At 34.9% G+C, this 20,037-nt stretch overlaps 1 protein-coding gene across 1 annotated transcript; it reads left to right on the top strand.

Moving 5' to 3' along the window:
* The first annotated feature begins 1 nt into the window (after position 1).
* LOC128188700 (tonsoku-like protein) lies at positions 2-19,705 on the top strand. Its single transcript, XM_052859919.1, has 25 exons — positions 2-128; positions 994-1,089; positions 1,352-1,570; positions 6,372-6,551; positions 6,888-6,960; positions 7,041-7,212; positions 7,479-7,587; positions 7,910-8,055; positions 8,265-8,417; positions 9,272-9,397; positions 9,580-9,787; positions 10,081-10,160; positions 10,431-10,511; positions 10,778-11,014; positions 11,339-11,453; positions 11,832-11,934; positions 12,370-13,227; positions 13,553-13,709; positions 13,879-13,957; positions 14,431-14,583; positions 14,942-15,111; positions 15,746-15,917; positions 17,827-18,002; positions 18,649-18,722; positions 18,832-19,705. Exons 1-25 carry the CDS (start codon positions 98-100, stop codon positions 19,193-19,195), a joined length of 4,332 nt encoding a protein of 1,443 aa, XP_052715879.1. The 5' UTR covers positions 2-97; the 3' UTR covers positions 19,196-19,705.
* Positions 19,706-20,037: the final 332 nt, after the last annotated feature.

The raw sequence follows: 20,037 nt of genomic DNA, 5'->3' as shown, positions 1-20,037 counted from the left end.
GGTTTGATGTTCAAGAAATATCGTCTGGAAAACACAAGAAATTGGCGGGGAATGCAATGTTGATAATTAGTTAATTAATCTAAGAATATATGAAGAAATGTACTCTAAAGATGAAAAAGAAATAGAAAGTAAGTAATTTTTATATTTCATGTACAAACACATGAACAAATAAAACTTGGTCTTACAATACTGGAACAAGATTAACCGTGTTTAACAAATGTTAACTCAGCTGATTTATAATGAAGCTCACGAATATAAAATCTACTACATTTATTGCCGATATCAAAGAGATGCCGCGCACATTGTTTTCCAATATACCACAAACGTCACCAGTAAATTATCGGATCAGAAATACCTATTTTTCTGGCAATGATCACGAAAATTTTACTTCAAACCGTAATAAGTTTAAAACCACGTCAATTTTACATTTTAGTTCCAGTCAAAACGATGTGTATTGCCTCAAATGTTTATTTCAAGGAGTTCAATGCTGCTGTTCCAAGGACCTTCATAGCATATTTACACTGCATGTTATCATGTACAATAAATACAGAATAGTAATATTAATCACATTAAATTACCCCCATAAAAAAATTAAACAAACATGATTCAAATATATCTATTAAATAAGGAAAGTGTATATATTATAATATCCAACAAAATGATATGTCAACTGCATATCAGTCTAAATGGTAGCCTGTGATCGATAGGCATACTAATAAAACCTTTGAGGCAGTCTAAATGACCTTGTCCGTCTCTCTTTAGGAGAATCAATCATTTGAAATATCTGAGCTGTCAGTAGTTATTGTTATCGTTAATGATGCAGGATACCCTCCTCTGTCGCAAAATGTTGTTTTGAATATTTTTAGATTTTAAAACATTTCTCGACCTTGGAGGTTATTCTGCAACAATCATGAAAACTAGTATGTGTAATTTATTTTCTAAATGTTACTTGAGAAAATAATTATTCATAATTTACCTGAATATTTTTTTCAGAGCTTAGAAAAGACAAGTTGAAAGCAGATAAAAAAGGAAATTTGAAGGAAGTTGCTACATTAGCAAATTATTTAGGAGAGTTACTTGCTAAAATTGGTGAGATATAATCTGATGTTCCTCTTTCGGTTATCGATGATTCTAATGTGATATTTAGTGCATGTGCAGAACTAAATGAAAACAATTTTAAAGCACCAATCATGATGGAGGCTTTTCAAATGTTATTTATTTCTTATAATCCAGTCCTATAACAAAATCTTTTCATTATATTTTGTTTACAATTATCATATTAGGTAGATTATAGTTCTGTGAAAAATGATGGTCTTTGCTTGCTATAAATAGCCAAGTTTACATTGTGTAGGAAAATTTGAAGAAGCAAAACAAGAACATGAACAGGAACTAAGCCTGTGTGAAGCCTTGGATGACAGCATCGGAGCTGCTGTGGCTTGTCGGAAAATAGGAGAGAACTACTGTGACTTGCAGGACTATGAAAAAGCCCTACATTTCCAGCAGCGCCATCTTAACCTGGCCAAAAAATGTGACAATCTTATTGAGGAACAAAGAGCCTGGGCAACCATCGGTAAAAATATAATACATAAATACATGTAATATACAGTTATGACTCTGTTGGACTCAGAAAAAATCTTTAAGATATAAGAGGGATTAGGTATAGGTTCAGATGATAAGGAAATGTTGGTTTGAGATAGCAACTGTACTTGTTTTGTTGTTTAATTCAGAAATTTAAGAGCTTTGATAATTTTAGTCGGTTAATTTTTATGGCTTACGGCCATCTAGTTGCCGGATAATCTTTACGGCAAAGAGTTCAGTTATCTGAACATGCGCGACAAAAAATAGTTCTATTCGTTTGTTGCAAAGTTAACTGTTTGTTGTTCATAATAAATATATTTAAGCAAGATTATTAGCTCACCTGAGCTGAAAGCTCAAGTGAGCTATTCTGATCACATTTTGTCTGTCGTCCGTCTGTCTGTCCGTAAACTTTTCACATTTTCAACATCTTCTCAAGAACTACTAGGCCAATTTCAACCAAACTTGGCACAAATCATCTTTAGGCAAAGGGGATTCAAAGTTGTGAAAATTAAGGGTCACACCCGTTTTCAAGGGGAGATAATTAGAAATTGATGAAAAATTTCAAGAAATTTTCAAAAATCTTCTTCTCAAGAACCAGAATGCCAGGAAAGCTGAAACTTGTTTGGAAGCATCCTCAGGTAGTGAAGATTCAAAGTTGTGAAATTCATGACCCCCGGGGGTAGGATGGGGCCACAATGGGGGGTCGAAGTTTTACATAGGAATATATAGAGTAAATATTTAAAAATCTTCTTCTCAGAAACTGAACAGCCAGGAAAGATGAAACTTGTGTGGAAGCATCCTCAGGTAGTGAAGATTGAAGTTGTGAAATTCATGACCCCCGGGGGTAGGATGGGGCCACAATGGGGAGTCGAAGTTTTACATAGGAATATATAGAGTAAATCTTTAAAAATCTTCTTCTCAGAAACTAAAAAGCCAGGAAAGCTGAAACTTTTGTGGAAGCATCCTCAGGTAGTGAAGATTGAAAGTTGTGAAAATCATGACCCCCGGGGGTAGGGTGGGGCCACAATGGGGGGTCGAAGTTTTACATAGGAAAATATAGAGTAAATCTTTAAAAATCTTCTTCTCAGAAACTAATCAGCCAGGAAAGCTGAAACTTGTGTGGAAGCATCCTCAGGTAGTGAAGATTGAAGTTGTGAAATTCATGACCCCCGGGGGTAGGATGGGGCCACAATGGGGGGTCAAAGTTTTACATAGGAAAATATAGAGTAAATATTTAAAAATCTTCTTCTCAGAAACTAATCAGCCAGGAAAGCTGAAACTTGTGTGGGAGTATCCTCAGGTAGTGAAGATTCAGAGTTGTGAAAATCATGATCCTTGGGGGTAGTGTGAGGTCACATTGGGGGGGGGGGGATGTTAAAATTTTACATAGAAATATGTAGAGTAAATCTTTAAAAATCTTCTTCTCAGAAACTAATCAGCCAGGAAAGCTGAAACTTTTGTGGAAGCATCCTCAGGCAGTGTAGATTCAAAGTTGTGAAAATCATGATCCTTGGGGGTAGGGTGGGGCACAATGGGGGGTCAAAGTTTTACATAGGAATATATAGAGTAAATATTTAAAAATCTTCTTCTCAGAAACTAATCAGCCAGGAAAGCTGAAACTTGTGTGGGAGTATCCTCAGGTAGTGTAGATTCACAGTTGTGAAAATCATGATCCCTGGGGGTAGGGTGAGGCCACTGGGGGTGTTAAAGTTTTACATCGGAATATATAGAGTAAATCTTTAAAAATCTTCTTCTCAGAAACTAATCTGCAAGATGCTTCTTTATAATTGTTAAGACTTTGGCTCCAGGACAATTCTTCGGCCTCACAAGAAGATTCAGAGTTTGATGTAGCTAAATATCCCATATATAAACAATTGTAAAGTATCTTTTTGAGAACTGCAATACTCAACATGTGATATGACTATAAAATTGAAGCAGGCAGCTTTTTTTTCATTAGAATCTCTTTGTATTACTGTATTGAGTTATTGCCCTTGATTTATTGATTCTTTATTATTTTAATTAATGCATCCACTGTTAACCAAATATTGTGATGATTATTTTAAAAAAAAAAACAAAAAAAACTGAACTTTTATTTATTTTACAACGATTGATAAGCAAGTTCTACAACTTATATTAATATCTCTCGTTGGCACGGATGTTAGCGCGAGGGGGTCATTGGTGTGGGAAGAAGCCGGAGTACCCGGAGAGAACCCACCTGTCCAAGCGGGCGACCGCCATACCCTATCACATACAACCACTGTCGATCACGGGTATCGAACTCGGGTCGCAGCGGTGACAAGCGAGTGCATTATCCACTAAGCTACTTGGACACCTTGTATTATTTTTATACAATAATAAATATTCAGTGTATATAAGTTGTTCTGAATGAGTAGTTTTGGGTTAGGCCGGATTAGTTTGTTTATTTTATATTTCCAATTTTAAGATACTATGAATTATTCTAGGCCGGCACATATATAGGGACATTGTCTATTGCATTATGATGAATGACTGTTTGGGGTTAAAATTGAACAGGTATGGATAGACTGAGTGTGTGGATATCCCTGCTCTATATCGTCTTCGTGTTTTCTAACCTATGATACAGGGTGTGCGGTCATTCCTGCCCTGTATTGCATTAATACAAGAGTGGGATCATGCTTGTATTGGTGGTGGTTGCAGCGGAGCAGTAGTGTATGGTCATCCCTGCTGGTGTTCTGGCCTTTCTAGCGCAAGTGTGCAGCACTCCCTTCTTGTGTTAGGTTGAGCTGTTGGCGCAAGTGTGCGGTCATCCCTGCTTGCGTTAACGTTGGTACCTGTTGATTTGCGTAGGTGTGCGGTCGCTGCCTGCGTAACGTTGAGTCCCTATATATGTGCAGGAGCGGTGATGAAAGTATTGGCAGCAATCAGGGCTATCCGAGTTCCAAGGGGGAAAATGGATTTTATTTATACAGGATCTACATGTATTATTGTACATTGTCCAGATTGTTTGTATTATGACTCCATTAAGCTGACTTTATCATACCTATTGTTCCTCAGGTGAGCGATGTGGCCCATGGGCCTCTTGTATTTTCCATATGTTATTAGCACTTATGTTTTTGTAACCAATATGAATTGACTTTATTTAAACAAACTCGAAATCTAACGCGAATGAATATTAACTGCAGTGTTTTCCCTAGGCCGTATAGGCCCCCACCATGCATCACACAGTGCCGCCACGCTTTCCGCTATGCATACTTACTTGTATTATAAGCATTATTTCAGATCCTAACAGTGATAAGTAAATGTAAAGTTGTCGTTATTTCGTTCAATCCTCATAAAAACGTTTGCACCCGGAGAGAGCGTCGATAACTTCGACCGACATCGATCTCAGCAAGGGGGAAAGTGTTTAACGGTTGAAGAACTGAACTTATGATTGAGATATATTGAAACTGGGATTATAAATCGGTAATAAATGCATAAATAGAGGGGCAATTACTACTTGTTATAATATAATGTGCCTTCTTCGACACCTCCGCCATTATCGAATGTTGGGGATTTTCCAAGATCTAAAATTAGCACAATGTTCCCTCGATGGACTTACCTTGGTTGTGCTATGATTGAACTGTTTATTTGTCGTAAAAATATTGGAAACTTGATACCAAATGTACTCAAATAAGAAAACAATGTGCAGTTAAGCTTGATTGCAAGTCACATACAGAAGCGATGTCACATTACTATAACAGAGACATCGTATAGTATGCCTCTGAAAATGACTGTGTACACATGTCATGTGAAGAGACTGACTGCAAAGTTATAGTGCAGTAATTAATTTTAATTAAATTTGGTGTCAAAACAAATTTGCTGTAATTGCATAGTTCTGCCTGTTTCTTGCCCCCCCCTCCCCCTCTAAAGAGTTTATCTCTGTACAAAGGGAAAAAAATAAAACAGAAGGTGTTAGAACTGCCTTGTGAATCTATATTTCTTTTAAAAGCTTGTGAAGGTCAGCCTCTTAAAAAAGTAGAAAAAAAACCCAGAAAAATATGAATAAATATACATTTATGAAATACAAATAAAATGGAATGATACTTGTTAGTGTATATTTCATGAGAATTCATTAATTATAGTACATAACATGCAGTACATTTCATCATTTGGTTATATTATTTTTACGCGCAGTGATTTCGCGCTGCCTGTGGTGCTGTTACATCGCACCGTGCACCAACTCTCGCGCAAGTTCATAGTGTGTAGGAATACAAGGTATACTGATATTTGAGAGCATGTTGGTTTTAAGCGTTTTTGTGTCCTATATAGTTGAATGAATTTACAGTTAATATACTTCAGTCATTGGATAAAAGAAAGAAACAAATTGTCTCATATTGGAGTTTGAGTCTGACATCATCATTATTATTTTATGCAGTCTATGATTTTCCTAAAAGCAATGGTGGTTTCAATCAATTGATAAAAGAGGCGTCTAGATTTCAATCCTGTCTGTTTCGGTCACTAAGGTTCGACCAATCAACAAATGGCCTCAATGGGGCATGTTGTTACTGGTCCTGTTAGTTTTTATAGATCTATGAATTACATGTAGCTAGTTACTTTCTATAGAGCTATAAATAAACTAAAGTTTCCGTTAGAAATAGAGGGAATCATACTCGATCCATGTAAATATAGTCATATCAAACCCGTAAGCCATTATGGCCCTTCAGGCCTTTGATTTTCAATATTTATCAAATGAATAATTTTTGTTTTGTGAAAATAAACACATACAGAAGAAAGAATAAATATATTTCACCTGTTTTCTTGGCTGCCATTTCCAGGAAGAACTTACTTCATTAAAAGTGAGAACAGCAACAACAGCGAGACTACTACCGCGGCCCTACACAAAGCCCTGGACGCCTTCCACAAAAGTCTCCATGTCTGTGAGGATTTAAAAGTTAAAGGGAATGTCAAGGAAGTGGACTATTTTGAGATGAAGGCTAGGCTTTATCTAAATATAGGTATAGATTTATCTCAGAATAAGATATTCTTAAATTTCAACCACTGTTTAATGTTATTAAGTGTAAATATTGCTGCATATTCATTTATAATCTTCTGATGATTTTTTCCCACATGAGGAGTACTAAATTTTATATTCAGAAGCTTTCATTTGAATCATCACATTGTAACGAAATCTGGCCCAAAAAAAATAGTCTTACTTTGTTATACATTGATATGTTTGATTTAAATTAGATTCTTTTCAAATAATTATGGAAACTGGAAGTATACAATGTTTATGAAATGAATAATGATACTTAAGTTTATGCATAACGTATATTCATGAATATTTTATGAAGGTCTAGTGCATGACGGTCTTGAAGATACTAAACTGTGTGCAGACAATCTGAAGCGAGCTATCACTTTAGCAGAGTAAGTATTTAAAGTTTGGTATAGAAAACCAAAATGCATATTACATGTACAGTCTGTGAAATTTAACTGTATTTTTGTAGGCGCCACCACCTTGACAGTGATTTATACAGATGTCGGATGTGTCTGGCCAGCATGTATCAGCGCAGTGGAAATCTTAGCCAGGCTATACGCTTCCTAGACGCTGCCCAGAAAATCGCTGTCAAACTGAGGGACAAGCAGTTAGAATGTGACACATTGACCACTAAAGCAATGGTATGTCAACTGGCTGAAAATCACAGTATTTCTAATGAAATAAAGCTCATAGCTCAGTTTCAGCATATAGCCTGTAGTTTATGCAATTACACTTGAGTTAAAGGAATACAATGTAACATTAATAGGAGACTTGACAGTAACAGATGACGTATGGAATTGTATCCATAGATTGTTCTCTCTAAAAGTTCTAGGACAAATGTGTGATACATGTATGTGTTTATAATTGTTTATTCATGTGTCTAATTTATAATTCACTTTTCTCGTAGATTTCCTGTCAAATTGGTGATTTTAGCAGCAGCAAGCATGCTTTGAAAAAAGCCTATAAACTTTGCTCCACAGCAGAGACAGAGAACCTGAGAAAATTGTTTCATTCAGGTGTGTGAAATTACTTGACTGAAATTATGTGTATCTTTGGATAGGAAAGTTTTTAATATATCAGGAGCATAGTTATTTTTTTTAAATATTATCATGATTATTGGGTGATTAGTTATTAATATTAATGATGTATGGTTTAATAGCCTTCTGTAGAAAACAGCTTGTGATTAATCATTTATTAGTTTACATAAATAATTTTTTGTTTTTCAAATCTTTCCTGTATTTACATAATGTACCTGTTTTTAATGTAAAATAATTGGAAAACATATTTAGATGTATAAAGAGTTCATTCGTTCAAACTTGCAAATTATTATGCTTGTAGTGACAAAGCTAGAAGAGGCAACAATATCATTGGAAATGACCCCCACAACCCCCTGTGATGCCAGACTCCGACTTTTTGAAAGTCTAGGTGACTGCTCAGCCGAGGCAGGTAGCTTCAAGCAGGCCATCGAGTATTACCTGCAAATGGTAAGAGGAAGTGTGACATTGACATACTACTTTAAAGGAATTTTGATAATGTATTGTTAGGCTGTATATTTAGATTTGTCATTTTAGTGAGATTTCTGTAATACTAAATGTGATGAATTTGAAATGCACTGCATGACTTTGATATACCTTCATTCGATTTGCATGTTAAATTTATGGAGTGATTTTTTCCATGACATCTCTTTTTCTAGCTCAAGTGTGCTGAAGATTTAAAAAAACCTTTAAAGGACTTCATTCCAATTTATGTATCTTTGGCACAAACATATGCTGATGACAAGCAATACAAAAATGCCATTTTGTATTACAATAAAGAAATTGAAGCAAGAGGAGATGATGCTACACAGGTAATAAAATACAGAAAACTTAAACTGAAGTTTACAGAAAATGCAATAGTAATGTTATTTTTAGCTGCAGGTCTGTAGCTCCCAGTCTGAAAAAAATTTGGATAGATGACCTGGGAGCTACAGTGCCTCTAATAGTAAAAAGTTGTAATTTACGGCGCACAAAACAATAAAAAAATGTTGTTAAATTCACGTCAAGATTGAGAGTCACCATTTTTCCACATAAACAAACTGCACCCCTTTACTTTATGAGGCCGTGATGATGTTTGAAAGAATATAAGAGGCAAGTAAAGTGAAGATATCTGTAGTAAAAATCTTCGAGGAATTTTATGGAATCAAACATTTGTACAGAATGTGTTCGGAAATATAGTTAATCTGTCCAAAAGTAGTGGAATTTTTTCTGCACTGTAAATTGAAACTTTTTGACATGTATTGAACTCTAGCTCCCAGGTCATCCATAAGAATTTTTTCAGACCGGGAGCTACAGACCTGCAGCTAAAAATTACATCACTGATGCAATTTAGTAATAATGGCAAAAAATCTTTTTACATCTTGTATATTGATTGACTCATAGGATAGAAGGATACAAGATTAAATGGATGTGATTTTGGACACTTTCACTCACATAGAGGATCAAATTAAAATTGCCAAAATTGGTGCTTACCATAGGAATTGGATCTTTGAAGTTGAAAATAATTAATCACATTAACGTGGAATATGTGTACAATATGTGTATAATTGAAATTTTTAGAAAGTAAATGTTTTTGGTAAGTAGTGGTATTGCAGTGTACTTATTAGATAATTGCTTTATAATTTTCTTATTTTGCATTAATCTGTGTGATTACATTGTTTTGTAGGTCTGTAAAACTCTTCTGAACATAGCTGAGATTGAGTATTCTGACGGACAGGATTATGACAAGATCAGTGATACCTACCTCAAGGCCTATAAACTTGCAAAAAAGGCCCAGCATCATCTGTTAGAGGTAAGTAGATTTACATGTATAGAAAGCAAAGGGATATTCCACACACAGATTGAGTGACAATGATAATTGATATCACTTCTTTCACTGAAATACAAGTATGTATTGTATTTATTGCAACTGTTTGGTTTAATTTTCCAAGGCAATGAAATGAAATTAGATTGATAATGGAAGATATATTTTAGTTTCATGTGCTGAAAGCATTAACAGATGTTCAGAGAAGCTTCAATAAGAAAGGGCACCTGAAGCAGACCTCTGAGCAGATGAAGCTAGTCAAGGAAAAGTATGACATTGACAGCTCTGATGAGTTGAGTGATGACGAGAGGGACAGTCAGAAGCTGTACCCAGAGGACGACGACGCCCAGCTCAGCATCTCAGAGTTGTCAGAGTCAGGTATGCTTGGGGAATAATGAACCTTAAAATGTTTCTTGTGTTTAGATAGGCTCTACTCTATTTCAAGTGAATAGTTATTTTCTTGGTTCTGTATTTCAAGATCATTGCCGTAAAATGAGTTAAAACAAAGCAAACTTGTAACAAGGTAAAGATCTGTACTGTACTTACAAAGGATTGCTAATCAGTTGCATATGATTCATGTAAATGTGGACAATGTCCAAATGGAAATATCCTGTGATGTTTATCACTGTTCTTTTGTTATGACAGTGACTGTAGAATTAAACCTGTTTCAGATGTGACAGATGATGAGGTGTCAGCGGATGTAGCCACCAGTGCTACAGGCCGAGCCAGGCGGGTCAAGGCTTCTACCAAGGTGACAAAAACCATATTTCCATCTATATAAAAATATTGTTCATCATTAAAAATAAGGACTACCAGTGCATAGATTTGTGTATTGTGTTTTGCTTGACTTCATTTGTGTACACATAATCGCTGGTTCATGGTTTCTGGGTATATTCTGCAGAGGGATGGCAGGAATTCATTGATGATGAAATACTGAGTACTAGTTATCTTAATGTAATTTTGTCCACATACGTTTTCATTTGTTCTTGTGTTTTTAAGCACTTGTTTGATTGATTTCCAGAGAAATGAAAAAGGTGAAACTCCCTTACACAGAGCCTGTATCGAGGGAAACCTCAAGAAAGTGCAAAAACTCATAGAACAGGTTGGGCTGATTACAAGTATTTTATACTTTTGAAAATTTAAAATCCTGAATTTACCAAAAGTATTGTGATAAGTAAAATCAAGGATGATTAAAAATTTGGTTAGTTGAACTGCTTCAAGAGTATAAATGAATTCCTCCCATTGAAAGGAAAACAAAAAGGAAAAAAATACATGCACATAGATACAATTATGCATTTATATATAGGGGATTTGGTTTTATTTTCTACTCTAAAATATATTATGTTTTCTCTAATTTCTTACAAACAGGGACACCCTGTCAACCCTAGGGATCACTGTGGCTGGATTCCTCTACATGAGGCAGCCAACCATGACTTCCTTGAGATTGTGCAGTATCTACTGGAGCATGGAGCAGCAGTAAATGACCGTGGGGGGCAGCATTGTGGTGGGGTAACGCCCCTCATTGATGCTGCCAGCTGTGGCAATATGGAAGTCATGGAGTTGTTGATTTCAAAAGGAGCAAATGTGCTAGCTAAAGATGATGGGGTAAGGGAGTCCAATTTTAAGAATTTTTTGTAGCAATGAAGTTTTTGTGTCTTATATTCTGTGTGCAAACATTTTTTATTTGGAAATGTTTGATCCACAATTACTTGGTTTTGTTTATATACCAGGTAAATGTAGTTCTTGATTTGTCTATCTCTTTGCCTATCTTTACATTGTAACTTTATCATACATTTATATCATAGTTTTAATACCTTGGTAAATCCTTTAATGAAGCAAAACAAGAATTTTGTCAATTTATTCAACAAACAAATATGCTTTTAAGTGTTAAGAGATTGAAGTGTTAACAAAATCACATTACTTCACAAGAACAATACAGCACTGGACTGTCTGAGAGCTTGGAGGCAGCGTTGTGACACAATGACTGATGAACTCATGTGTAGCTACACCGAACTGGAGAACACGTTGCAGAGGAAACTTCCTAGTATGTACATGAACAGTTCATTCTATCCTATGTAATATGTTATATTTCTGTGTACCTTTGCATGTTCTGTTGATACCCATTTATAGGCTATTTACATGCTAGTACATATACAGTATTCAGTTTTAAAATACACTACCTTCTTTTCTTTTGAACTGTATTTTATTTTACATGTATGTGTATTTGAAAAATTATCTGTAGGTTATGGTTGAGAGGGAGCAAGAAAGCTGTACAATGTATATGTATATTGTATATTGACTCTTATGATTAGAATTTTAAAATTTGAAGCAGAGGCTGTTAAGTCTTTAGATAAGTAAAGTACATGCAGTCGGATTTACAATTTAAAAAAATATACAGTGCATCATTGATATTCTTTAACAGGTCATATATCAGTGAGAGAAGAGAACCAGGGACTGTCTGCCCAGTCCTCCAGTGCGATGCCATTGTTGACTCGTCCAAAAAAAGCAAATGAACGAAATCTGAGGTAATGACTGCTTCGAGATCCTCTGAAGTCTTCAGAGGATCTGTTTTAATTTAACATTAACCCTATGGTAAAAGTTGGAAGGCTTTAATGTTGCAATAATGAACTGAATTTATTTATTAAATGATTGAAAAACTATGTATAATTATACCTTTTATTAGAGCTGTATATCATAATAAATTAGAATTGATAAATTAAACAATAATAGGCCAGATGCAAAGATTTTTTATTCATTGATTCATGAACTTGAAGTGACCAAAACTGCTCTTATTATTTTTAACAACAACAACAACACCCCCCCCCCTCAATTTCCATTTTGATCTATGTACATATATGACTATGCTTTGCACATTATCAAGCTGTATATACATGTACATGTCATAAAGACTTTCCTGTGCAGTTTATATAAATCATGTAAAGCTTTTTTTTTCTTTTTAGGAGAACTTTGTCATCAGGGTCTGAGAGTGAAGAAATGACAGAGCCAGAAGCTACTCTATTAACAGATGACTCACAGGAGACATATCCCAATCCTAGACTTCAAAAAGAGAAGGCCCCAAAACGGGCCACAGACTTCTATAGAAGCGCCATCAAAGGAGTAGGGCTGAGTGCAACTAAGATGGTGTCTCCCTCGCAACCAAGAAATTCGCAAGCACCAAAAGAGGTCCAACCATTTTTAGCAGAAGAGGAAACTCCAGATGATGATTGGTTAATTGACGATATGAGACCGGCCAATAAAAAACGGAGGTTGGATGTGAACGATGTGTTTTCTACAAGTCAAACTAGTCAGAGAGCTCCAAAGAGGAAAAAGAATACAAGTGATCAAGAGCCATTCCGGAGTTTAAGTGATACTGAAGAGAGTGATATAAATGCTGTGACAGTTCTACCTTCTCTGGACTATCAAGATGAGGATATTGGATCTCTACCAAATAATTTTTGTGTGATTAGTGAAAGCGAAAACAGTAACGACAGTGTAGAGACTAGGCCAAGGTCAAATCGACTGTCAAGAAAACCCAGACAGATGAAGTTGACAAATTTTGGAGTCAGGAAATCAAATAGTTTAGTAACCGATGAGAATGTTAATGGAGATCTCAGTGCTGCAGGGACTTCAAGACTTCCCCTGAATGCCAATTCAAATCTTAGTCCACTGAGACCTGTATCTACAGAACCGAATCCTTGTGCTAATCTTCCATCCAGTCAGGTGACACCTGGTTTACTGACTCAGTCTGTGGCATTCCCTGTTGGATCTCTGCGAGTCAGAGTCAAAGATTTGAAAATTCTTGTCCCTGTCTTTGAAAAGTAAGTCTAAGGTATTAGTACTCCAGGCTCTCATCCACCTGTTAGGTTGTTTTTATGTATTTTACCTAAACATATTCAAAAGAGAATACTTATACATGCACTGTTAGTGTTAAGAGTCATACCTTTGAGGATACTCCTATAAAATCATTCTTTTGCATATCCACATATAACATACAACATGTCAAGCAAAGTTATGATTAGATATGTAAATGGTTTAGTATTTGAATGGACATATTACATAAGTGCAGTTAAATGCTTTTGGTCACTTACTACGCTGTTTAAGAAGATACAAGATATGTTTATCAGGGTTTATATTTCTCTATAGAGATTTGAACAGCACAGTGACATGGCTGGCTCAGGAGACAGCTTCCAGGTACCAGCGACTGACTGGATTACAGTGTGTCCTCAGTATCCAGCTGGGAGACGGATCAGTACTGAGTCCAGATGATTCAGTCACCCTGCTCCTCTCATCAAAGGAGGAGGTAACTGTTACATCTAGTCCTTATTCATAAGGCTCTTCAGATTTTGTCAGATTTGACATGTTTTAACATCAAGTTTATGTACATGTATATTTTTTTTAGTGTACAGATCAAAGATAGATATTTTGTAAAAAAGGACATACGTGTATTTATAAATATGCTTTGATTTCAGATTAAGGCCATAATAGAACACATGGACTTGCTACCAATGTCTCAGCAGTATGAACAATCCTGTCAGGAGTTATCCTGTAGTAAGTCAATCAATCCCTGTTATAGTCATCAGTTTTAGAGGAAATCAATTTTAGTAAATGAAGTCATTTTCTATCCATTTGATACATAAAGTGGGACAGTTCAAAGATGGTTACACATGGATGTGTTGGCCTTACATTCACCAAATTTTTCAAATTGCTTAACTCAGTTCTTAACTTAAATCCTACAAAGAAGTGAATGAATTTGAGGTCAATACTCAGGCTTGAGAAAAGTTTGTGATGGCTGGGCATATGTATTTCTGTGTTAGGATTAATATGACTATGAAAAAAAAATTATTAAGAAGTAGGATCTATAATTAGGAATAACAATAATTCAGCTACAGTGCAGATACATATACAACAAAATATGTTGAATTCTCCATTTAAAGTGTCTTTTTAGATATAATTTTTCCCATTATTTATATGTATTGAATTATTTTATATGTATTGAATTATTAATAAAATATATTTTTCAGAGAGCTACAGAAATATCAAGACTATATTGCTTCAGTCAAATACAAATGGAGGCAAGCTTGATTTCCAGAACTTAGCACTTCGACCAATGCAGTTGAAACCAATTTTCAAGGCTTTACAGTTCCAGCAGAGCATCACAGAATTATGTCTCAAAGGTATTCCATATTCTCATAACCCTAGATGAATCTACAATATTTCATTAAGCAAATAATGATTTTTTTTTTCATGTAATTGTTTTTTCCAAACCTAAAGTGGCTCTTTACCGGTAATATATACACTGATATGAATAATCATAACTTACTTATTTTGAACAATGAAACATTCAGCCATTGCCGCAAATCCTTAAGGTGCTCTAAAAAAAAATTGAATGGATGATCATTCACTTCGACAAGAGCATAATACATTTAATGTATTTATAAATGGATCATATTGTATGTTTATATTACGAGTGCTGCTCTTGTTATTACATGGATATTGTATCAGCATAGTGTATGTATTTGTCCTGTTTGACAGGTAACCGTCTAGGTGACCAGGGTCTGGAGGACCTTCTGTCTGTGTTGAGGTCCCTCACCGGTCTGACCAGCCTCGATCTGTCCTGTAACGGGGTCACTAAAGCAGGACTGAAGGCCCTGGCTGACTGTGTCTCCTCCATCAGAGAAGAAGCAGGGACAGGTGCACCAAAGGTAAATCATATATTAACCATCAAACCTGCAATCTGCTTTGTATAATACAGTAGGATAAAGGCTAATTTACTAGTTTTTTCCAACATTGTCTAGTTCATTTGAAGATTAATTGTTACAAGTAGGAGATTTCTGTCATCAGTTTTACTGTCATCTTTCTGTACTCAACATTCAAAGTTGTGCTGATGAAGCTTGCATAAGACTTTCTTATTTGGATTGTATACTAAAAGTAAATTGTTTGAATTTTAAATGAGGTTGAATTTGTAATTGTTACAAATAAGCCTAACAGTTTGAATAATAAAAATATCTTCCACAAAACTACACAACTGACTACTGATACATGTAATTAGTAGAAGAAATAAACCAGTAACCACTTTCTTACTTATAAAATACACAGTATTAGTACATGTAGTATTTTTATGATATAAGATTAGAAGGTGTTTTGCGATGATGCAGTCAGCTTTGTTCAGAACACTTTGCTTTTTGCTGACATGGCATTTAAAAGTCGGAATTTTTTTTTTTCCTTTGTTCATCCAAACAATGCTGGAAGTGAAAAAGGTTAAGAGAGCTCTCCATTTTCATAATTGCTCAAGTTCTTACCACTGCAACTTAATTTCATACTCTATGATATTTACAGAAATTGCAGCACCTGTCACTCAGTAACAACTGGCTAGGGGACACCTGCTGTTCCCTGCTCAACACAGTTATCTCCTCCCTGCCAAGCCTGGATACCTTTGAACTCTCCTCCTGTGGCTTCACTTCAAATCTGTTCCAGCAAAACCGACTTAGTCTTGTGGAAACTGTCAAAAGTAAGCCATGTTTCTCTTTCTCTGATCATTTCTTATTTCTAGAGAGTATGATATATTGCCTTCATAGTATCTATCATAGTTTTTCTAAGAAAAGCGCATAATTGTTTTAAAGCTTTTAAAACTTTTGTGATCATTATAGATATATATACACAGGCACTTGTTGAGTACTTAAGAAACATATGTAAGAAACAAGTGCCTGTGATTATATACTTTTGTGTTAAAAATTTTTACTACTAGTCAGGCTTGGGGCGAATTACATTGTAAAGTAAAGCATTACATTACCATTACTTCATGAATTTGGGCATTAAATTACCATTACCATTACTTGATTTTCTTGAAGTAATGCATTACATTACCATTACATGAGTAAAGTAATGCATTACCATTACCATTACTTTGTTTTAAAAAAGTAAAGCTAATAAAGAGTTTTTGCAAATGTTTCAATTATAAAACACTCTTTAACATATCTACAGGTTCATGTTCAGTATCAGGTTCAAATTCAATGACTATATATACAAGAGTCATTCTTTATTCGCTCAATATATAATCATCTTGTGGCATTATGAACAACATATTACATAAGTAAAAAGATATTTATAGACATTTGGCATGATACAATATCAGATATAAAATAGAGACACAGAATTCGTGCATAATAGAAAACAATTTATGGAATAATGTTGTGGTTATTAAGAGCTGAATAGAGATATTTCCCCAGATTACACAAATCTTTATAATTTTGGACACTTAATTGTATTAATTTATAAACAGAGGGTTTTTCCCAGTCATATTTCTTCATATATTTTAATCGGATTTCTTTATGCTGAGGACACTTGACTATAAGACAAAAGACTGCACTTTATGATCAAAGGTTTCATCTTTTAACTGCATCCTATGAGTTTAAAAATCTTCCCAGCTATACTAAATAAACGTTCTACAGGAGCAGTAGAAGCTGGGACTGAAAGATTGTTTGACAAATCTTTTTCTTAGGATAAAGTGCAAAAATAGAAAAAATACATGAATTTTGTATTTTCTATCAGTCCAAACTAATGTACTTAATATACAAGAGAGAGAGGGAGAGAGAGAGAGAGAGAGAGAGAGAGAGAAAGAGAGAGAGAGAAAGAGAGAGAGAGAATATTTTCAAATGGGTTATACCGGTAATATTGGAAGTGATTTTGATTTTCATCATGGATGGACAGTGCATTCATTTTGTCCTTAAAGGTGCGTGTCTGTCCTCTATTCTATTGGGACATGGCGTAAGGAAGGTAATTGGGGTGTTTAGAACTTCTTATAACAATAGATTGTTTTGATACTTAGGTTATCCTGGGGGCATAGTGTGTTGTTGACACATCTTTATTGAAGTGCAAACAAATTGGAGTAAATTGTTTAAATGATTTAAAACTCTTAATAACAACACTCATAAAAATGTTATGAAATTGTGTTGTTATATCTAGTAATATGAACAATTTTAAAAATGAAAATTTATAAAAAAAAAAAATTAATAATACAACTAAAACATTTTTATTTCAAGAATTATTTCTTTCTTCTCTATAATAAAGTTAATCAAATTCAGCTTCAGCAATTCATTTATTCATCACATTTTTTAAAGTGAACATGCATAAATAAGCAGAGTAATGCAGAGTAATATGCCATGTAATGCCAGCATTACACTCAATTTTGGAAAGTAATGAATTACATTACCATTACTTGTAATGCTAATTTTGTGGCATTACACATTACTAGCATTACTTTGAAAACATGTAATGCATTGCAATGCATTACCATTACATTTAGCATTACCCCAAGCCTGCTACTAGTATACAGGGAGTTACACTGTAACATCAACCTTGTTGGTATGTACATGTACAGGCTGAGTAAACTGGAATGTGGATTTGCTCTTTTTTTTCAGAATCTAGTATCCATACACTGGATGTTTCCTGCAATAGTTTCCATGCACTGGGAGTAGAACTTGTGCTGTGCTGTTTGAATCCCAGTCATGTGACCAGTCTAAATCTGACGGGGACAGTGACGGCCAATGGAGTAATCCATCTGTTTCTTCACCACATTGAAATGTTTCTCAGTCAGGTAAGCTGTCCCCAGTGTATTCTACTTGAATCATGATAATTGATATAAATCTACAAATTATCAATCTATAAATTGATACATAATCTACTTTATTACTGTTTTATAATATAAGCAGATTGAGAGCAAGTGTTGGAGAACATGTAAGAGAGCGTTGCTTTCTGAACCCTTTCACATATACAGCCCAACTCCATATTCTGTCTTTATTTCAGGGCAGTTGTCTTGTGTTTGACTTATTCTGCTAAATGGTTTAACAAATGAGCTCCACTATGAGCTATTTATAACAAATATCTGAGTTTTCTGCAATTCAGACTTTAACATTAAGAGAAAAACAATGCAGTAAATTTACCTTCGTGTACATCTTCATTTTAAATGCACTGGAAATCTGCAACGTTCACATATCAATAACATATCTAAAGGGAGTGTATGCTAAGTTATTAAATATTTTATACTGTAAAGTTATGAGAAATGGATATTAGACCACCCCTCCCCTGGAAAACGGGGGACTGTATTAATTTGTCAGGATATAGGTTCATTTAAGATTACATGTAAATGGAAAAGAAAGCCTTACCCATTACTTGTGTAACACTTGCTTTGGAAAATTTGAAACAAATTGAGTCTGAATTTGATTTATCAGTTTTGTTTACAGGACAACAGTGTGCTGGCTGATCTAACTCTCAGTTCTTGTCAGATTGGCCTTGACGACAAGGATAAGCTCGTCAGGTATGTACTCCTCAGTTTACCAATGCTTTACTGTTCAGGTTACCACCTGATAGATGACAGGGAATCACAGTTATATTAATTTTCTTACAATATGTCAAATATTTTGAAGGTTGGTAACAGTTGGTAAGAAACTTCATCGACTAGACATCTCCTGTAATCCAAAACTGACTACCGAGGTCATCGGAGCTTTGTTATCCGAGTCCGCGAAACAGAGCTCCCCACTGGAACAGCTTGTCACAGAAGGATGCACGGTCTTATCTCCGCTCAACTCGGATTTCCTGGACTCGCTCAATGACAAACTGCAGAGTGCGCGACCTTTGACCTACCTGAGCATGAGCAGTCCTGACCTGGAGAAGGTGGATGTGGAGTGCCTGTCTGATATATGGACACAGGCCTGGCAGGCAGGGGTGGGGGCTGTTAAACAGGACTCAGGCATGATAAGGCTCTGTGTCAGAACAAGTGGACCGGACTAAGTCACAAATATGAATGGTTAACACCAAGGACTTATGTGGGAAAAATAATTGTTACTTGTATGTCATGGTAGTAAGATTCTAAGTGGTTTCTGTATTTTATATGAAGTCTCAAATATGGATATACCGGTAGTTAACACCAAGAACTTTAAAAATATTTGTTACTTGTATGTCATGGTAGTAGAATTCTAAGTGGTCTCTGTATATAGTGCTGTTTTAATACCATTGTTGTCTTTCTTCTTCATTGAAGTAAAACCTCAAATTTTATTCCATCCTAGAGCTTTACAATTTGAATGTGAATGACCCTGTTACTTGTAAACTTGTCCGACATTGAATTGTTTATTTTTGTTTTGGGAAAATGAATTAATGTTATTTATAATGCATGTATAAAAAAAACTGATATTCTTGTATAATGAAATATTGATGTCAGAATTTGCTGCTTTGAGGATTTGTCAATCATATCACAATGGAACTAAGTGAAAAAAAGTTATGAATAAAGTCACTTGAATTATTTGCTGCTATTTTGATGTTATTCAAGAAAATTATAAACAATATTTTTAAGACTTACAGTGCATATGTACCTGTACAAATCTAATTCTATAACCCATCATTCTATACAGCCCAATTACAAATATGAAGACATGTAAACCATAAAATGATAAATCAAAACATCATAAACTACAAATATCAGTTTTTTTCATGATTGAGGTAGGTATTTTGAAAAGACATTTTGGCGTTGTGTTGGCGTAGTTAAATAACGTTATCGTATAAGTTATGGACGCTAATTCCGTCAATGAGTTGCCACACAAAACGACCTTTGTCTTCCAACATTTCTATAACATCAG

Source organism: Crassostrea angulata, chromosome 6 (assembly GCF_025612915.1).
Source record: "Crassostrea angulata isolate pt1a10 chromosome 6, ASM2561291v2, whole genome shotgun sequence".
Lineage (NCBI taxonomy): Eukaryota > Metazoa > Mollusca > Bivalvia > Ostreida > Ostreidae > Magallana > Magallana angulata.
The sequence above is the reverse complement of the archived record's forward strand: the minus strand, read 5'-3'. Positions and strand labels throughout refer to the sequence as shown.